This window comes from Carcharodon carcharias, chromosome 30 (assembly GCF_017639515.1).
Source record: "Carcharodon carcharias isolate sCarCar2 chromosome 30, sCarCar2.pri, whole genome shotgun sequence".
Lineage (NCBI taxonomy): Eukaryota > Metazoa > Chordata > Chondrichthyes > Lamniformes > Lamnidae > Carcharodon > Carcharodon carcharias.
In genome coordinates, this window is record NC_054496.1 from 25,898,414 (window position 1) to 25,920,369 (window position 21,956).

At 44.4% G+C, this 21,956-nt stretch overlaps 1 protein-coding gene across 4 annotated transcripts in view; it reads left to right on the forward strand.

Annotated features, from left to right (window-relative positions):
- The window catches only part of LOC121271287 (cAMP-dependent protein kinase catalytic subunit alpha-like), a 157,971-nt gene that overhangs the window by 86,694 nt on the left and 49,321 nt on the right, over window positions 1–21,956 (forward strand). For all 4 annotated transcript variants that reach the window (XM_041177164.1, XM_041177163.1, XM_041177165.1 and 1 more), the window contains exon 2: window positions 18,886–18,947. In XM_041177164.1, the coding sequence (XP_041033098.1) occupies window positions 18,886–18,947 (62 nt within the window). The remainder of the gene's footprint in view (window positions 1–18,885; window positions 18,948–21,956) is intronic.

Below are 21,956 nucleotides of genomic sequence, written 5' to 3' on the forward strand. Positions count from 1 at the left end.
AGCAAGCCAAGGACAGACATGTGGGCAAGAGAGCAGGGTGGAGTGTTAAAATGGCAAGCGACAGGGAGGTTTGGGTCATTCTTGCGGACAGACCGCAGGTGTTCTGCAAAGCGGTCGCCCAGTTTACGTTTGGTCTCTCCGATGTAGAGGAGACCACATTGGGAGCAACGAATGCAGTAGACTAAGTTGGGGGAAATGCAAGTGAAATGCTGCTTCACTTGAAAGGAGTGTTTGGGTCCTTGGACGGTGAGGAGAGAGGAAGTGAAGGGGCAGGTGTTGCATCTTTTGCGTGGGCAAGGGGTTGTGCCATAGGAGGGGGTTGAGGAGTAGGGGGTGATGGAGGAGTGGACCAGGGTGTCCCGGAGGGAGCGATCCCTACGGAATGCCGATAAGGGGGGTGAAGGGAAGATGTGTTTGGTAGTGGCATCATGCTGGAGTTGGCGGAAATGGCGGAGGATGATCCTTTGAATGCGGAGGCTGGTGGGGTGATAAGTGAGGACAAGGGGGACCCTATCATGTTTCTGGGAGGGAGGAGAAGGAGTGAGGGCGGATGCGCGGGAGATGGGCCGGACACGGTTGAGGGCCCTGTCAACGACCGTGGGTGGAAAACCTCGGTTAAGGAAGAAGGAGGACATGTCAGAGGAACTGTTTTTGAATGTAGCATCATCGGAACAGATGCGACGGAGGCGAAGGAACTGAGAGAATGGGATGGAGTCCTTACAGGAAGTGGGGTGTGAGGAGCTGTAGTCGAGATAGCTGTGGGTGTCGGTGGGTTTGTAATGGATATTGGTGGACAGTCTATCACCAGAGATTGAGACAGAGAGGTCAAGGAAGGGAAGGGAAGTGTCAGAGATGGACCACGTGAAAATGATGGAGGGGTGGAGATTGGAAGCAAAATTAATAAATTTTTCCAAGTCCTGACGAGAGCATGAAGCAGCACCGAAATAATCATCGATGTACTCTCTGGAGTTTAGAAGTATGAAAAGTTATCTCATTGAAACAAAAGATTCTGAGATGGCTGGGCAGGGTAGATGCTGAAAGGCTGTTTTTCCAGGCTAGAGAGCCTAGAACAAGGGCACAATTTCGTCTAAGGAAACAGCCATTTCAGACTGAGATGAGGAGAGCTTTCTTCACTCAGAGTTGTGAATCTTTGGCATTTTGTATCCCAGAGGGCTGTGAATGCTCAGTCATTGAGTATATCCAAGGATGAGATCAATAGATTTTTGAGCTTTGTGGGAATTGAGGAATATGTGGATTAGGTAGAAAAATGGAGTTGAGGATCGGATCATTGAATGGTGGAGACGGCTTGATGGGCCATATGACCTATTCCTACTAATTTTCATGTGAGCAGAAACTTGGTCAAAGAGGTGGCTTTTAAGGAGCCTCTTAGAGGAAGACGGAGAGAGATGGGAAGGTCTAGGGAGAGAATTCCAGAGCCTAGAAAAATGAAAACAAAGGTACCAGTGGCAGGCTAAAGGAAATCAGGGATGCTGAAGAGGCTAGAATTGGAGGAATGTAGAGTTCTGAGAGGGTTGTATGGCTGGAGGAGGTTACAGAAATAAGATGGATTTGCAGTTAGTCTAGTTTTGGTTAAGGAAAGGATATTGGCCTGGCTTATCTTTGTATGGTTCCATAGAATCTGTGCCTTGGAACAGTAAGATCGGTCTTTTATTTGATGTCTCAACTAGAAGCAACATCTGTGGCAATCCACTTCCTCAATGCAGCAGTAAAGCGTGGACCTAGATTACAGTTTGAAACACAGACTAGAACCCCCACACCCTTCTGATGAGTGTGCCATTAATGGACTTGAGCTGATGTGGTAATGGGCTCAGGTTACACTTTTTAAAAAGTGGTTGTTAATTCCAGTAATTGTGTGTTGACGAAGAATGAGTCCGAAGCTAGCTTGTACCTTTAAAACAGGTTTATTTCCAAGACAGCAAAGCAAAGTCATAGACTCTCCCAGATACCCAGGTCTTTTTACTAGCCTCCTAACTCCTGCAGGTCTGGCAGCATCTGTAACTCTTTCGAGTACAAACCCGTTTCCGTCTGTTTCAGATGAAGTTACTTTGTTTCATAGTTTGCCATTGTGGGATTTGAACTCTTGATCTCAGGGTTACAAACCCAGTACCATAACCACTTGGCTATTTAGGCCAAGCCTCCCAGATACCCAGGTCTTTTTACCAGCCTCCTAACTCCTGCAGGTCTGGCAGCATCTGTAACTCTTTCGAGTACAAACCCGTTTCCATCTGTTTCAGATGAAGTTACATTGTTCCATAGTTTGCCATTGTGAGATTTGAACTCTCGATCTCAGGGTTACAAACCCAGTACCATAACCACTCGGCTATTTCGGCCAAGCCTCCCAGATACCCAGAGTGAACTGGTTTATATACCCCAATGATTCCCTCATCCTTCCCCAATTGGGGACAGCTGTGCTTAATTACCAACTAAAAGCATGTATCTTATTGCAGCACAAATTCAACATTAACATGTCTTCCTGCATTTTGATTTTCTAGAATATTATAGAACATTCCACCAGGACTCCCAGCTCCAAATATTACCGAGGGGTCATAAGTATAAGCATTAAACATTTTCCTGTTTTGAGATCACAAGAGGACAGCATTCATGCTGTGTTACCACCTTAGTCTTCTCTAGCCTTGCACATGAAGAGTAAGTATTTGTGTACTATACTACAGTGAGACCCTTCACAAGTAGATTTGGAGGAAAAACAACAGCTTGCATTTCAATAGCTCTTATTACATACAAAGGGACATCTCTGAGCTTTACAGGGCAGTAGAAGTTCAGGAAACTGGAGAAAGCACAGCTGAAGAGAAAGGTCTTAGTAGCATGGGAGGTGGACTTCTAAAAGGTGGGTGCAATTTGGCTGAAAGAGTAACTGTGAATAGTAGAGCTGGGACCAAGAGGTTGGATGATAATGGGCCGGAGGCTGCACACAGAGACATAGGGCTGAAAGAGACCTTAGATGTAGGGAAGGGCAAGGTCATGGGGAGTTGAAGGTGAGGATGAGAATCTCAAAGCCTCTTATGGAGTTTGCACATGGAGCTGAGCAAGGAGTAGTGATGTGGGCATCAGTACAGGTGGGCCATGGCATTCTGATTGACTTGTACTTTATGGATGGTTGGAGTAGGCAGGCCAGCAAGGAAAGTGTTGGACAAATCCAGCTGTAACATCATCAGAGCACAGAGTGAGGTTTTGACAGAAGCGGTGGGGTGGAGACAAGTGATAACTACAGATGTGAAAGCTGGCATCTAGCAGACTTCACTGTGTAGCAATCAGGAATGAGAACCTAAGCTGACCTTTGCCCCATTGTAGCCCAGGGACTCGGAATCCAGTTGTAGCATCCTCATCAAGCACTAGCCAAAATTAGCTAAGTAGAGTTCAGCAATTGAATCTGAGAACACCCAGGTGTTTATGGCACAGTGTTGCATTTACTCCACTTGGCAAAAGAGGCAAATGTTTGTCAATTTATGCTGCAAAAATAATACCTCGCACTTATCTGTATTAAAATTCATTTGCTGATTATGTGCCCATTCTTCAAGTTTATCAATGACTTGCAATTTGATATAGGAGTGGAGAAATTAGCACTGTACATAGTGAACAATTCAGTAGAAATTGGGGTCATTCAAAAACAAAAGTAGATGTTGTTCAAAATTACACCAAGCGCAATGAGTTTTGATATGCCAAAGAAAGTTTCTTAACATTAACTTCTGTTTTAAGAAGAGTATGTTCTGAGAAGTTTATTGGATCCTGCTTCTGGTTGTGCACTTGCTAGCTGCTGGGCTTTGAGTGTTGAGCTTTTGCATGACATCCAGCAGCAAATTTTCTAGACTTGTTACTATAACATCTCATAGCCAAAAGCAGTTGGTTATTTTTGGAGAGCTCATTATTGTACAGTCTGTTCAGTATGCACTTGTGAAGGAGGGAAAGGGGGATTGTTTTAACCTTCACCACTGACCATGAGGTATCTTGCATATTTGTGTAAAGCCTTGCATGCGAGTTATTTGCTTGCTTTAACACTGTGACCACCCAATCTAACGATTCTCGCGTCGTGCCTGTATTTCTCTTAGATTAGCATTCCTTAACAATAGACATTCCTCTAAGAGGATGCTGAACTTATCTCTTCACCACTCCCTTCTCCACTGATCACTTATGAACATGTTAGTCTTGGTTTCCAAGAATGTTTCCCTGTCCTGCAATTGTTTAGTGCAGTCAAGAAACATGTAGTGACTATCAGTCATACCCATGCGACGTGAAGGTTCCCATGTGAGCACGTTCCGTGTTGAAGGGCATAGTCTATAACCCTTTAATTAGTGATTGTGCTGAGGCACTGCAGAAGGGCATGACTTTCAGTGGATATCACAGGATTCAGACACTTGCAAAAGAAGGAATGGGGAGGTATTAATTATGAAACACTTATCAGCTATAAAAAGTAGAATTCAAGATGCCTGTACTGCTTTCAACAGAGAAGTCAATCTACATAGTTCAGTGACTAGTAAAGCAATTGGGATGAAAGCCCTGGACTCCACTTGTCATTTAATTATAGGAGCTTGCAATGAGACATTGGAGATTGATTGTTTGTGATTATTGTGTTTTGCTTTAGTCATCAAACTGCAACACTTAATTGGAAAGCTGATTTAAAAAGAAATTAATTTAGACCCTCCAATCTTTCTGTATCCCACTTTGCATATTGTTCATAATATACTTCATTATGTGATAATTCATTTGAATGATCATGCAATTCATTTGGCAGTTTGGCAATTATGAGTTGTTTCACTATTCCATAATCTATATTTTGCATACGCTTCGGAGACATGGACAACCTACAGCATGCATCTCAAAGCACTGGAGAAGCATCACCAGCAGATTTGAAAGATCCTCCAAACTTCAAATCCAATGGCAAGAACGATGGTCCAACAGCAGCATCCTATCCCAAGCCAACATGCCAAGTATTGAGGCGCTAATCACTCAAAAGTAGCCCCATTAGGTGGGACATCTCGTTTGTATACCTGACACCAGACTCCCAAAGCAATTGTTCTACTTGGAACTCAATTGTGGCAGGAGACTCCCAGAAATGCTTTAGGCATGTCCTCAAAGCATCTCTGAAGAGATCAAACATCTCTGCTGTCTCATGGGAGCCCCGGCTTGTGACCAACCCAAATGGAGAAGGTTCAGAAGGCACCGAACATATTGAGAGATTTCGTTTGGAACACACGAGGCATTGGAGGAAGCACACAAACCTCCAAAAAATAAATCTGCCCGACCCTCCAAGCATCAACTGTCGTACATGTGGCAGAGTCTGCAGATCAAGCATTGGACTTATCAGACGTCTCATAACTCATCGATCCAGAGTGGAAGCAAACCATCCTTGGCCCCGAGGGACTGCCTAAGAAGGAGAAGATTTCACATATTGACTGGTGTAGCAAAAGGGTGCAAGCAAACTCAACTGCATCTAGGGTAGCTGTTTGTACATGTGTTCCTAGAAGAATTAAATCAGGTTACCAGTGAGAAAATCACACATTATTTGTGCACTTTCCAGTAAGCCTACTTCATTGAGAAATACTGCGTTTGAGCTTTTGTGTACAAAGGGGAAGAGTTCCCTCTCGTGTGTTCCAAACCAAGCCCCTCAATGTGTTCGGTGCCTTCTGAACCTTCTCCATTTGGGTTGGTCACAAGCTAGGGGCTCCCATGAGACAGCAGGGATGTTTGATCTCTTCAGGAATGCTTTGAGGACATCCCTAAAGCATTTCTGAGGGTCTCCTGCCACAATTGAGTTCCAAGTAAAACAATTGCTTTGGGAGAGTTCCAGATGCCTGCACTGCCTAGGAGGGTGTTCCACAAGCTGGAAAGGCAGAATGTGAAGCTTTACTGCTTGTAGCTCCTGCAGATGTTTTTGTACTGTTATAGAACCTCATAATGCAGCTGCAGCAGACCTCATTCCTGGTATCAACGTGGTCTGGGTTAAGCATTAGTAATTCTGGTGCTGCACTTGCTGTGACAGTATGAATGCATTATTCGATATTCAGTGTTCAGTTGATTGGTGTGGTGTGGACTTGACATCCTCACCCAGTGCGAGGATTATACTGAACCCAAGAGTCAAAAGTGGGTTTTCTCTTCAGTTGCTAAACAATGCTAGAGTATTCCATCACCGGGCTTTGTAAAACCGTGAAGATGACGATGAGTAATAATCAACATTCCCATTTTGCTCCCAAATGTTTCCAAGCATCATCACAAATTTTATATCCTAGCGAAGCTCAGATGTGCCAAGGAGCTGAAAACAAACTGTAATCCTATTGGGTAGAAGTGAGTGGCTGGCATCACAATCACTCATTCTTGACCGAGTTAGTGCCTTGGCCTTCTCAGCATTAAAGTGAGCCATTTGTCTGCCCACTCTCCACCAGGCACTACACAGTTTATAGTGGATTCCAGTTCAGAAGAGAATGATTAATAGATAGCATCAGATGTTAAAATCCCATTTGTTGGCTCTCTGATCTCAGTTGAGCCTTTGGGAGGAGAAACATGCAGATGTACAGAATTTCCTTTCAGGGAGGAGGGAAAACGTTCAGATGGGTTATGTACTGCTGGATGATGCAGTTAGTATATTGTAGATCCTGTGTCCTAAAACACAGATTAGGGTAATGAGCAGCAGCTTGGAGTCTGATCTGTTGCTCTGATGATACTATGTTGTCAACCTGAGCAATTACTGAATATTATTGAAAGGGAATTATTGGCAAGACCATGGATTTATGATTTAATGGGAAAATGAGATGCAATTCGCAGAACATTGATATTAATCCCACATTAAAATTGATTGTGCTCAAGTCACCATAAGGAAATAAATAAATGGATGGAATTGTGGAATGTGATCCCTGCAACACCCAGTAGAAATCCTGGAATCCTTCACAATTTGATTTATTCAACCACTGTGAAGCAGTGGCTCTGGTTTGCGTGGCTTTCTTTTGAGTAGCATGAATCACAGAAATATGTTTTGGATTGTTTATCTAGTCTCTCAGGCTGTCAGGTGGAGCACTGTCTGAGTCGAGGGATTGTATTTGCTGAACATAAGCCATCCTTCCCTGGTCGTCACATAGTTACCAAACACTGCTTTGGTTTGTTTAGAGTTTAGGAAGAAGGAAATTGAAATGTAATGAGTCACGTAACTCTTAAGTGAAACATGTGGATGATCTGATAAATAAAAGGGTGTTGTCACTAGCTAATTGTGTCCCTCTAAATAACTGCACTGGAAAAGAGGAAACTACAAAATCTTGAGGGATAGACCTCAGGTTATTATCACCCACAGACCACCATGCTAACTACTGACTAATGTTGCAAGCAATGATTCCAAAGATTCCTGATGCAGCCTTTTAATGTGTTGAGAGGAATGAATAATAGAAGTAAAGCAGGTTATTAAAGTTTAATCTACCACTCCAGGAGTTCTGGGCTTTATGGGTCAAAGGCTTTGCAAGAAGTGATGCCAACTGAGGTTGCTGTGGTTCTGAGCATGCACTTTGTCAAGGTGCCAAAATAAAGCTGTGATTTGTTCCTGGAAGTTGAGGCCTACTTGAACAATGATGAGAAGTCCAGCTGTATTTTTACCATTGGAATGACCATAGTTGCTGTTCTTTGCAACACTTTATAACTAGTGCTCTACGGCTCAGCTTTGAGGCTTAATAAGAGGAAATTTCACAGTTACAGAGCAGATGACATCTGCCGTATCGTAGCTTCGCTTTGCCCTGAGTGGTCACATTTTTGAGAATATACTTGGAAAGGTGGGTGGCTGGGGGGGTGGGTGGGGGGTGCAAAGTGGAAAATCTAATCAAACAAAATAATAGATGAGACAAATCTTCTGGAAATAAAATGGGCAATGTTGTATTGTGTTAAATTGCTCATTCATTGATTGTGTTTGTGTAGGCTGCTTGTTTCAACTTTGTTAATTAGGGAGGACCAGGGATCACAATCTCACTTTATACAAGGCCAGAACTAGAATAGATATTAGCTAGTTCTTGCCCAGAGAATACTGAACTGGTGGACAGACTGCTAGCTTGTGCAATGACTGTTGATTCACTGAATTTCTAGCTAGTGCAGAGATCAGAAGGTAGGCACTGTATGTCATTAATCAGAACCAGAGCAGGCTCCAGGACTAGTTTTGCCTAAGGGGTTCTGAGAGGAATATCCAGATTTATTTTTATAATTAGCATAGGGTTTTTGATCGATCTCTCTCCTCCCCAAGACGCTCTCATGGCTTTACGTAGGGAGGCATATGCATGCATTATGATGGACAAGGCATTGCAGTTGTGTGGGATGGGCTGAGTAGACTAGAGTCTTTTCCTGTTCTTCATTGTTTATATGTTTTTTGATGAAAACCTAGTTTAGTAAGTAGTAGTCCTAAGGAATTGGCGGCAGTGTAGAATGGAGACCAAGAAGTGAAAGATGCTGACTGGAGACTCAGCAATTCCAATCTGGACGAATTATTCCAAACGTTAAATTCTGGAAGTGACCTGGGCCATGTGTGACCATTTCTCCTGACGTATCAGCAGACTTGCATCTTCAGATGTCCTGGCAAACCCTGGATATTCTTTGATCGCAAGAACCAGAAAGTCATCCTCATCCCAACCTTTTCAATGCACTGGCTCCTAAACGCCACCCCCACCCCACCGAGGCTAATTGCCTATCTGAACCTACTTTCTTTAACAACAAACCTCTCAGTCTCTGACCATCCTCAAATTCCTACCAACTTTCTCTAGGCTTCTAAACAGACTTTACTCCTGAACCTGATTTCTGATTGCAGCAGATGCTGTATTTGCTCTACTTCTGTTCCATTGCAGGCTTATAAAGATTGCAGTTGTGTTTCTCACCCCGTCCCTCAGCCCCACTCTTTTCGTTGTTCCTTATCCTTTGCCTCCCCTTGTATTCCCTTTGTAAAGTCAGCCACTGCTCTGCTCTCTGGAACTCTGTAACCAGTTCCCTCCATCTTGCCAGCTCCCTCCTTGCTTTGAAACACATCTTAAAACCCTATAATGGAGAGAGAAACAGGGTTAACGTTTTGAGTCCAGCATGACTCTTCTACGGAACCGGAGGATTCTGAAGAAGAGTTATACTGGACTTGAAATGTTAACTCTGTTTCTCTCTCCACAGATCCTGCCACACCTGCTGAGCTTTTCCAGCACTTTCTATTTTTATTTCAGATCTCCAGCATCCACAGTATTTTGCTTTGATTGAAAACCCTCCTCTTCGATCATGCCTTTGTCTTCCCACTCCTCTATGCCTTCCCTCCTTAATGCAAAGCACTCATAGACAGCATCCTGCACATGAAACATGCAAATTAAATGCAAATATTGCTGCATGCACAGTGTACGAGTGTACCTGTTCATAGCCCAGCAGCACCCTTGTTGCCTAAATTGAAGGTCTGCAACATAGGACGTTCATCTTGCTTGGCTCCAGTATCGTGGCTGGATTTCTGTGAAGGAGAATAGGAGTTGGTGTGTCACAGACTGAATGTCCCCAAGTGTAAGCTCACTCTTTACCCTGTGGAGCCCCATGAATTTCTAAATCACTTGTTTTTCCCTGTAAATACATGATTTGCCTATTTAATGAACTCGATGCTGATTGGAATTAGTGTGGTGGCTGCTTTCCCAGATTTGTGTTAATTCCCAAGTGGGCGGTGTGAGATCTGTAGAGTTCTAATATCTTCTGTCGCTGTGTGCTGGGAACTGTTTATCGAGTCAAAACCTTTGGATGGATTTCAGTTCAAATGTTCTAATTTTAGATGCCCAATGACCTCTCTAGTGATTTGCTGTGGTTGTCACTGTGATCCCCGCTGTTTTACTGAATAAATACTGCACACTGCTCAAAAGTGGCTGCTGCGGGAGGGCCACATGCAGTAGAGGAAAGAAACAATTCCTTTCTCATCCTTTGCTTGCATATTCAATCCTACTTATTCAGCAGCACAGCTTTGCATCAGTGATTGTGCGTAAGGCAGGGGGTTGGGTGTTACTTGTGTGTCTCTGTGTACAGGGATGTTTTAACTTTAAATGTACTAAATAAATGAAGGTCATTCTGTCTTCTCATTCTGATTTATGTGAGGAACAATGATGAAGAAGTGATTAATTTTTCCTCCTCTATTGGGCTGATGATAAGAGGACACTATTGGAATAAAATCTGTTAACAGCACTATTGGGCAGCAATACAAAGGTCCGGGACCCTCAGAGGCAACAGGTTTGGTTAAGAGACTAAATGCTTTAAAATGGGTGTAAAGATTGTATCCATAAATGTGCGTAGCATTAAATCAACTACGCAATGTGTTGCGACCTTGGACTACCTTGCCAAGGTCAAAGCTGACCTGTTGTTTCTGCAGGAGTGTGCGATACCGCACCTCAGCTCCTACAGGCGATGGTCACGATGGTGGTCCCATGGGCCATCAATCTGGTCGGGAGGAAATGACTCTCGTTCCTCCGGCCTGGGTATTCTGCTGCGGGGAGACAACTTTACCATCTCCGAGGTTAAGGAGGTGGTGGGCAGGCGCCTCCTCGTAGCAGACGTAATGTACAAGAATGCTCCACTCCAGTTAATTAACGTGTACGCCCCGGCACAAAAGGCCGAGCGGCTGGCGGTTTTTCAGCTTCCACTGCTGCTGGTGACCTCCAAGCCGGTCATTCTGGGTGGCGACTTCAACTGCATCATCAATGCAGCTGGACAATCCGGCAGGGCCGACAGCACATTGGACGCTACTTCCAGATCCCTAATGGAAACAGTTAAGGTTGCCAAGCTGCGCAATGTCTTCAGCAACCCTGCAGACGGAGCGCAGCGTAGATACACCTGGTTGCGGCCAGACGGGTCCATCCGTTCCAGGATAGACTCCCTGTTTGTGTCCCGTGCATTCGCGGTCAGATCCACTGACGTCAAGCCGGTGTTCTTTTCTGACCACTGCCTCCTACTGGCAGCCAGCAAGCCTCACTCTTTGCCTCGGAGGCCTCCAAGATCATCTTCCGTTCCAGAGTCCGCTCCGTGGAGCAGGATGAGACGTGCTCACGTTTCTTCTTCCAAAAGGTACACAGAGAGAGCTCTGTGATCAGCAGCCTGCAGGAAGAAGACAGCTCAGTAAAGTCATCGCAGTCTGACATTTTGAAGATCAGCAAATCCTTTTATGCCGGATTGTATGATGTGAAGCCCACAGACAGCACGGCCTCCCAGTCCTTCCTGTCCTCTATCACGGCGGTCTTATACGACAGTACACGGGAGAGCCTGGACAAACCACTAACTCCTGACGAACTGACTAAGGCCCTTCAGTCCTTCGAGAAGATTAAAACTCCCGGAAGCGATGGCTTGCCAGCGGAGTTCTATTTGGCTCTGTGGGACTGGATCGGCCCAGACCTGCTAGAAGTGCACGAGAGTGTGCTTCTGGCCGGCAACATGTCGGAATCCATGAGGAAAGGCATCATCATCCTCATCTACAAGCACAAGGGGGAAAGGGAGGAAATTAAAAATTGGCGACCCATTTCACTTTTGAATGTGGACTATAAGATTCTGTCCAAGGTCATTGCCAATCGGGTCAAGTCCGCTCTGGAATTGGTGATTCACCCTGACCAGACCTGCACTGTGCCGGACAGTAAGAGCTCTGACAGCCTCGCGCTGCTCAGGGATACGATTGCCTATGTGCAAGACAGGGGTGTGGACACCTGCCTCATCAGCCTGGATCAAGAGAAGGCCTTTGACAGAATATCGCATACCTACATGGTGGATGTGCTCTTCAAAATGGGGTTTGGGGAGGGAATTCGCAATTGGATCCATCTGCTCTACACTAGCATCAGTAGCGCAGTCTCAATCAATGGGTGGGAATCAGATAGCTTTCCGATTAAATCTGGAGTTAGGCAGGGCTGCCCTCTCTCCCCTCTCCTGTTTGTGTGTTGCATAGAGCCCTTTGCTGGACATAAGAGGAGTGACAATCCCAGGCAGTGGAGGCACTCAGGTTAAAGCCTCCCTGTACATGGACAATGTCGCCGTCTTCTGCTCGGATCCACTATCGGTGCGCAGACTGATCCACATCTGCGACCAGTTCGAACTGGCCTCGGGAGCCAAGGTAAATCGTGGGAAGAGCGAGGCCATGTTCTTTGGGAACTGGGCTGACCGATCCTTTGTTCCCTTCACCGTCAGGGCTGACAGCCTGAAGGTGCTGGGGATATGGTTCGGAGGGACTGGGGCATGCGTTAGAAACTGGAAGGAGCGAGTGTCTGTGGTGAAAAGAAAACTGGGCAGGTGGGAGCGACGTTCCCTCTCCATTGCGGGTAAGAACCTGGTCATCAGGTGTGAGGCACTCTCGCTGTTGCTGAATGTGGCGCAGGTCTGGCCCATTCCAGACTCCTGCGCGATGGCGATCACCCGAGCCATCTTTCACTTTATCTGGAGGTCGAAAATGGATTGTGTTTGCAGGGACACGATGTACAAGCCTCTAGATAAAGAGGGAAAAAAAACGTGTCCAACCTCGCCCTCATACTGATGGCCACCTTTGTGTGCAGCTGCATCAAGCTGTGCGTAGATCCTCAGTACACAAACACCAAGTGTCACTACATGCTGAGGTTCTACGTGCCCCTGGTGTTACAAAGGATGGGTCTGGCCACGCTGCCGTGGAATGCTCCAAGTAGTTGAACCATGCCGTACCACCTGTCCCTGGTGGAAAATTTATGAAGACAAACACCTTTGACCACAGTCCATCAGGCAGTGGTCGGCACGTAACGTCCTAGAGGCCCTGAGGAAAAAGGAGATGGATCCTGTCGGCTGGTTTCCCGAGCAGGCTGTCAAAGTCATTTGGCAGAATGCCTCATCGCCAGAACTTTCTGACAAGTACCAAGATGTAGCTTGGCAGGTGGTGAGATAGGCCCTCCCCGTCAGATCCGTCCAACACGTCAGGAGTCTCACCCCCTCCACACGTTGCCCTCGAAGTGGCTGTGGTGGGGATGAGACCGTTGTTCACCTCCTTGTGGATTGTGCCTTTGCAAAGAAGGTCTGGAGAGAGATGCAGTGGTTTCTGCTGAGGTTCATCCCGAGCAGTTCTGTGACACAGAACTCTGCTCTACGGGCTGTTCCCAGGGACACACACCGAGACAAACATCAACTGCATCTGGGGGATCATCAACTCGGTGAAAGATGCTCTTTGGTCTGCCCGAAACTTGTTGGTCTTCCAGCGCAAAGAGTTGTCCCTGACCGAGTGTTGCAGACTGGCACATTCCAAGGTCCAGGACTACGTGCTGAAGGACGCACTAAAGCTTGGGGCAGCTGCCGCAAAGGCGCAATGGGGACAGGTCGCTGTCTAAGACCTTTCTGCCACAGTGCACCGAGGGACTGGGAACTGTTGAGAGCCCCTGTACAGCTCAAAATGAAAGTATGCATTGAATACTAATTGTATTATAATTGTATTGAAGCACCTCAGAGTGCAACATGATGTATGTTGATAACTCCAATACCTTTGTCTAATTGTCTGCATTGACCATATTGAAATGATTGTAATATTCATTGATTGTATTGATGCACCTTTTGATACATGTGTAAAAGTTAAATCTGATTGTACTTTTGTGATGGTGATTTTGAAATGGTTTGGAATGTTCTTCCAGATATTTTATGAATAAAGTATATTTTTCAAAAAAAAAAAGCAGCAATACAAAGTCTCAGCAATGGTGCCTCCCAGATGTTTCCTAATGTTTCATGTGCTGAGAATTTGATTTTTTTTTAAACATATAGTGCTTCTTCATCTCTACAGAAAACAAAAGCTTGTAGGTAGGAAATGCCTCTCGGGACCATTGGTGGCAAGCCCTGTTAGATGTTGTGAGCCTGCACTTAAAAGCAATGTGATTACTATCCTGGTGACTCACTTTGTCCCCGTGACTGAGAAACTTTAAATGCTCGACACCTCATTTGCAATGGGAGCTGTACCAAAGCTCAGGGATAGGGAGTCAGGGTCTCATCTCAGATAGGCACTTAACAATGCAGCACTCCCTCACTACTGCGCTGAAGCAGCAGCCTTAATTCATTCTCTGGAGTGGGACAAGAACCAACAGCCTTCACATTGAGAAACAAGAGAATTGTCAGCGAAGCTAATGGAAAACTTCACTTGGAATAATAGCTGCTGTAAGTCATTACTTGCAGGTTGGCAATAAGAATGTTCACTCATATATCCACGGATGGGTTGTAGAAGCAGATAACTGCTACTGATTCTTTATTCCCAAAAATATACTTTATTCATAAAACTTAAAAGTACATTGCAAAACATTTCAAATTGGACATTACAGAAATTGCAACAAAACTCAACTTTTCTCCATAAAGTATGATGTACTTTGAGGTGCTTCAACATAATTGTATTGCGTTTACTATATACGTTCCATGTCAGGATACAGCCTGAGGAGCTCTAAACTTCCAGCCCCTATGACTGAAAGGTCTTAGATTGTGGCCTTTCCTCATTGCACCTTTGCTGTGCTCCCCCAAGCTTTAGTGCGTCCCTCAGCACATAGTCCAGGACTTTGGAATATGCCAATCTGCAACACTTGGTCGTGGACAGCTCTTTGCCCTGAGTTGAAATGACTTGAATGAAGGGATCGAAGGTATGGTTGCTAAATTTGCTAATGATACAAAGATAGGTAGGAAAGTAGGCTGTGAAGAGGACATAAGGAGGCTACAAGGGGACATAGATGGGTTAAGTGAGTGGGAAAAGATCTGGCAAATGGAGTGTAATGTAGGAAAATGTGAAATTATCCATTTTGGCAGGAAGAATTTTAAAAAAGCATATTATCTAAATGGTGAGAAATTGCAGAGCTCTGAGGTGCAGAGGGATCTGGGTGTCCTAGTGCATGAATCACAAAAGGCTAGTGTGCAGGTACAACAAGTAATTAGGAAAGCTAATAGAATATTACTGTTTATTTTGAGATATATTGAATACAAAAGTAGGGACGTTGTGCTTCAGTTGTACAGGACACTGGTGAGACCACACCTGGAGTACTGTGTACAGTATTGGTCTCCTTATTTAAGGAAAGATGTAAATGCATTAGAAGCAGTTCAGAGAAGGTTTACTAGACTAATACCAGGAATGGGTTGTCTTATGAGGAAGGATTGGACAGGCTGGGCTTGTATCCGCTGGAGTTTAGAAGAGTAAGAGGCGACTTGATTGAAACATATAAGATCCTGAGGGGTCTTGACAGGTTGGATGTAGAGAGGATGTTTCCTCTTGTGGGAGAATCTAGAACTAGGGGTCATGGTTTAAAAATAAGGGGTTGCCCATTGAAGTCAGAGATGTGAAGAAATTTTTTCTGAGGGTAGTGAGTCTTTGGAACTGCCTTTCTTGAAAGGCAGCGGAAGCAGAGTCTTTGAATGTTTTCAAGGCAGTGGTAGGTAGATTCTTGATAAACAAGTGGGTGAAGGGTTACAGCGTGTAGGCAGGAGGTTACAGTCAGATCAGCCATGATCTTATTGAATGGCAGAGAAGACTCAAAGGGCCAAGTGGCCTACTCCTGCTCCTAGTTCAAATGCTCGTATCCTCCAGCAGTAGTTGATATGTGCCCCTGGGAACAGCCATGGAGCGCAAAATCCTGCTCGAGATGAACCTCGACAAAAACCACTGCATCTGTTTTCTGATGATCTTTGCAAAGGCACAAGGAGGTGAGCAATGGTCTCTTACCCACTGCAGCCGTTTTGAGGGCAATATGCAGTGGCCCCGAGACTTCCCGTGTGCGTGAAGGATCTGATGGGAAGTGCCCTTCTCACCACCAGCCATGCTATGTCTTGGTGCTTGTTCTGGTGATGAGGCATTCTGCCAAATGACTGCTACTGATACTTCATACCTCCTCCTGATGGATGGGGTATGATGTGTGTCCATGTTGTAGTTAGGAAGATGGTAGCAATAGACTAAGTATGTATTGCTCCTCATGTTGCTTCTGAGGTACTCCTGGTGACTGTCAAGAGGACACTCAGAACCACATTTGTCAGTTGACTAATGACTAACGACTAACTGATCATAGAATGGTAACAGCACAGAAAGAGGCCATTCAGCCTGTCATGTCTATTCTGCTCTCTGCAAGAGAACCTCAATGATTGCCCTCCTTGTAGGGGAAGGCAAGGTAAGTAAGGTCATTTGAAGTTTGACATGCATCCACCTCATAGGAGATTGAACTAGGCCACCTCTCTGTAGCAGGCTTGATAATCCAATTCCTATGTTTTTGGCGCCTCAGGGTTGCGCAGCCTGTAAACGTGGGAGTCTTCATTCTGTGCTCAGAATAACCTTATATGCTAGAGTTGTAGGTAGGGTAACCCTGATTCGACAAGTAAGCTTGTTCATGCTAACAATTGTGCACATGGATATGCTAACACGACTCTCTCCCAACTGATTCAGATATGTCACTGCTGAGAGAGAATGGGCACTCCATATCATGCAAAGAGAAACTCTATACCAGTGTGGCTTTCACAGCAAATTTATTTGGAGACTCTGGAAAATGGGAACGAATTTCCAGATTGTGTCAACTGGCTGACGAGGGAAAAGCATGTGAGCCTACACGTTGGGTGTTGATGTACAACCGTGAAGCATCACTGTCAGGCCTAACCATGACCTTGTAACATATGTTCACACTTTTAACAGGGAACTCTAGGTAGCATTGACAACAGGAAACTCTGGCTTGTTTTCTTTACCCTTATCTGAAGGGAGTTGAGAATGGTTTTCATACCCTTTTTGTCAATCTAAGATCAGTTAACTCATCGCAGACCACATCTTTTCTGACCTATATACTCATTTAACTATCTGAGCCATCAGAGTACTCAGCCTTTTTTTAACTCAACAGTACTGTCAAATTATTGCTTTATAAGCTAGAGCTAAAAGTTTGATTCTCCTACTGAAAACAAAGGCAGATGGAATATTGATCTCATGGACTTTCTGATTCTAATTGCTTTATTCTCCTGGTGCCAGTTACCCATTGGGTATTACCTTTTACTTTAGCTGTCTTGTAAATTAATGCCTGGGGATATCGGAGCGCTCCTTTCTAATTTCAAGACTTTTAACGTTACAAATTTCTTTCTGTTTTTGCACACCGAAACACTTTATTAATCTTGCTAAGTGAGCATAAACGGTTATAGTGCTGGATACAGCCAGCTGAATCCACTGAACATCAGTAAACCGCCATGATCTGAAGGGAGCTGTGTGGACTGCATAGGAAGTTAGTCATCCTGCTATTAATGTCAGAAATGGAGCACTGAATGTCTGAGTTCTGCATATATTTAACATTTATTTGCCTTAAAGCAGATTATCTAGTTGTTTATTTCATTATTGTTTGTGGGACTTTGCTGTATGCAAATTGGTTACAGCACTTCCCTACATGCCGACAGTACTTAATTGGCTGTAAATTTCTTTGAGATATCCTGATGCCATGAAAGACGATATAGAAATGTGTATTCTTCTTCATTCTTTGTGACAAAGTAGTGTCCCAAAGCTCCCCGTGCTAAATGACAAGTCAACCACAATTGGATCAAAATCTCAGAAAAGTGGTCGTGATGTTCATACAAGAATTTCCTATTGTCCTGTCTATCTAAGGTTCTCTCTGTAAATCTCGGTGAGCTCTTTAGTCTAGCAAATTGCTTTAAATACTGTGACGCTTCATTTATAGGGGATATACAAAAAGCAGGTGCTGTGAATGTTTTTTGCCGGAGGTTTAATTGGAATGCCATTGTCTCCAGGTGCACTGTGTTTGAGGTTCGTTTGGAGTGTGAATGTGTTCCAAGTAGCCCAGAAAGGCAGCAACATTGCTATGCAGTACAATTAAAAGTCTCAGCCTGGAGATTCCTGGCACCCTACTCTGCAACATCAAACATTTGCAGCACAGGAGGAGGTCATTTGGACCATCATGTCTGTGCTAGGGCAGTACTTCAGTCTGCCAATAACCCCCCATCCCAGGAATAGCGCTACACCGTTAATGCTGCTAGTGAGGCGCTTGCCCAGTGGGTTTTGGAGCGTAAGTGTGTCCTAGGTGCACTGGGTTAGATTTTCAGTTGCTGTGTGATGCCATGGCTGAATTAGGTATGGAATGATGCTGATGCATCAAGCATTGAATGACTTGGTCAATAATGAACACAGCAGTGTGCTGTTACCAGTTATCTCCAGAAGCCAAAATCACAGGGCAGGGTTCAATGCCTTTTGTGGTATTCCCTTTTACGTGAAATCTTATGGAAGTATCTAAAATCCTCTTTATAGAAGAAAATATAAAGTATCTATATGATTTCAAAAGCTAAATGGTTTGCAAATTAACTTTGAGTCTTGTGTTGCCTTGCCTAGGATGCTGGGTTAATCAGTGTTGCCTTCCCTATGACTGTATATGAGCTGCTGTTCACAATGCAGTGCAGCAAGAACAGTTTGCACTGAAATCAGATTATAACTCTGGTTTGCCAATGGAATTGATGGTGTATTCTGCAAATCTCCGGGTTCACATGGTCCTCTGTGTTCCAGGGTAGCAGAAAGGGCAGGTGGGGTGATTTCAACTTCAAAATTTTCGCTTTAATTCACTGGTACAGCACACATTGGAAATTGTTATTATTAGTCAGTCACACCAACGCACTGAAGCATCACCATAATCTAACACTTTGTTGGTCTCTGTAACTATGACAATCTTGGCTTAACAGCAAAACAATCTGCATTTGGTGTTTTGTGTCATTATTCTTGGCCCAAGTCACACCGAGACATTAAGGACTGAGACTATTTGTCAATTCTAAAATGCAACAGCCAGTCAATCCTCAATTCATTTCATTCTGATTTATTAGAACCTGCACTTAAATTGTTGGTCCTGAAGGCCAGAAGCTTTGAGATAGTAGCCCAAATGTTGGAAGTAAAATATTTCTGTTCTTTTATTGCAGTGAAAGATTTCTTAGAGAAAGCGAGAGAGGAGTTCTTAGAGAAATGGGAGTCCCCACCACAGGTAGGTCACAGATGTCCTTCAAGAGAGCCTGAATTAGGTAGGTCACATACTCTACAATAATCCAGCCATTCATTGATGCTCAGTAATCAAATTAAATTGGAGTGAGATGTTTTCTGTTGAGATGCAGCGTAGATTAGGGGAGCTGTGGTAGTATTTACTTGCTGTACATTACATCTCAGCTGATTGCCCTCTTTCTATAGCTGCTTATTGGCCTGTGCTCTTATTCAATGGGAAGTATTTTCATCCTCTCCTGACAGAATTTTAAAGAATCTCACCCAGAGTATGTGGAGCTCAGAAAGACCGCGCCATTTCTGTGTGATTTGTATGTTTTTAAAAGTGTCGGCCTGTAAATCCCTTGCACTCCTGCTTTGCTGCCTGAAGTATACCGAGTAGGTGGAACTTCCATCTGGCCAGGCCGGTGACAGGTTTGAGGCCGTTTGCATAATAAGGGAGAACACCACACCTTTAATGCTGCTACTAAAGCACCTGCCTTGCGGGATCTTGGAGTGGTACCGTGCCCCTCCACCAAGGAAGGACACAGGCCAGTTTGGCCTAAGTGCTCAAAGGGAAAAATAAATCAAAATGCTTGCTACACTCTCACAATGGCAGTCAGTTCTTTGATATCGATTGCTGTTGGGATGCATCAGTGGGCGCCTTTTATAACTGTTGAAGAACAGGAAAAGATTTGCACTTATATTGATCCACCAGGTAGTGCAGTTACTGTTATGTCAGGAAACTCGGCCGGCAGTTTGTGTAGAGCAATGATATACATGATCGGATCCTTTTTTTTTTAGCGATGTTGGTTGGTGGTTAAATATTGGCCAGGATACCAGGAGAACCTCCATTCTTTGAATAGTGCATTGGGATCTTGGCAGGATCTCCTGGGGATTGTGACATACCATCAGTCCCTAATGTGATTTTTTTATAAAAAGCACCTCCCAACCTTTGGAAATTTGGAAACTAAGCAGAAAGGGGCACAAGCCTGTTCTGCCCTGAATTTTGCCGCCCACCCAGATTAAACCCCTTGTGTACTGAAGATGGAACATAGTTCCTAGGCTTCTGTCTGTAGTATGCCTGTCATGCCACACCTGAAAGTGTGACTTCAGACTAGTAACTGCAGCTTGTCACTTTTCCAAAATGCATCAAATCATGACTAAATCATATAATCACTTATCTATTAGTTTATTAATCAAATCAAAAAATTGCCTGTAAAGAACAGGTTACGGTTGGAAAACTAAGCAATCAAATGCCTTAATTATTTTCCAAAGTTACTATTCACCAATCAAATCATTCTCCATTTTCTTTTTCACTCAAGTCAGTAGGACAACTTGTGTTTACCTAGTACCTTTAACATAATAAACTGTTCTAAAGCAAAATTTGACACTGTGCCATGTCTGGAGTCCTGTCTGCAGTTTTGATCTCCCCATTTAAGGAAGGATGTACTTGCATTGGAGGCAGCACAGCGAAGGTTCACTAGATTGGTCCCTGGGATGACAGGGTTGTCCTCGATGAGAGGCTGAGTAAATTGGAATTATATTCTCTGGAGTTTAGAGGAATGGGAGGCGATCTCATTGAAACCAGCAAAATTCTGAATGAACTTTCTAGGCCAGACACAGAGATTGTTCCCGCAGGTCGGAGAATCTAAAGCACAGGGCACTGTCTCAGGATAAGGGGCCGATCATTTAGGACTGAGATGAGGAGAAATTACTTCACTCAAAGGGTTGGTAATCTTTGGCCCTAACCCAGAGGATTGTGGATGCTCCGTTATTGAATACATTTAATGCTGGGATGGACAGATTTTTGGTGATTCAGGGAATTAAGGGATAGTCGGGGGGGGGGAGGAATGGAGTTGAAGCCCATGATCAGCCGTGAACGTATTTAATAGAGCAGGTTCCATGGGCCATATGGTCTACTCTTGCTCCTAGTTCTTGTGTTCTTGTGCCATTTAAGGTGATATTAGGGCAGACAGGCAAAAGCTCGGTCAAAGAGAAGTTTTAAGGACAGCTTAAGAGAGGAGGAGATGTCTAGGCTGGGAATTCCACAGATTGGGGCTCAGGCATCTGAATGCACAGCCACCAAAGGGTGAAGTGATTAAACTCAGGGATGCTCAAGAGGCCAGAGTTAGATGAGTGCTATTACCTCCAAGGGGCAGATCACAGAGATAGGGAAGTCAATAAAGTTAATAATAAAGCTTATAGTATCTTAGGTTTTATTAATGAGGGCATTGAGTACAAGAGTAAGAAGTTCGTGGTGAACTTGTATAAGACCCTAGGTAGGCCTTATCTGGAGTACTGCGTCCAGTTCTGGGTATCATACTTGAGGAAGGATGTGAAAGTATTGGGGAGAGTACAGAGGAGATTCACAACAATGATTCCAGGGATGAAAAACTGTAGTTATGAGGATAGATTGGAGAGGTTGAGACTGTTTTCCTTGAAGAAAAGAAGGCTGAGAGGACACTTGATAGGGGTATTTAAGATCCTGCGGGTTATGGAGAGGGTAAATAGTAAGAAATTGTTCCCGCTCAAGGGAGTATTGAGAACTAGGGGGCACCGATTCAAAATAATTGGCAAAAGGAGTAAATGTGATGTGAGGAAAGATTTTTTTCACCCAGAGGGTGGTTGGAGTCTGGAGCGAAGTTCCTGAGAGGGTGGTGGAGGCAGGTTTAACCCAGGCGTTCAAAAATGAATTGGATGGCTATCTGAAAAGACAGATTGTGCAATGATAAGGCAGGGGAGTGGGACTAGATAGAATGCTCTTCGGAGTGCCAGTACAGATTTGACAGGCTGAATGATGACCTGCTGCACTCTAAAGATACTGGGAGGGGCGAGGTCAGGGGAGGACGTAAAGAAGGATGAGAATTTTAAAATTGAGGTGTTACTTGACTGGGAACTAACATAGGTCAGCAAGGTCAGTGTATAAGGACATGGGCAGCAGAGCTTTGGATCACCTCAAGTCAACAGAGGATAGAATGTAGGAGGTCAGCCAGTAGTACTTTGGAATAGTCAAGTC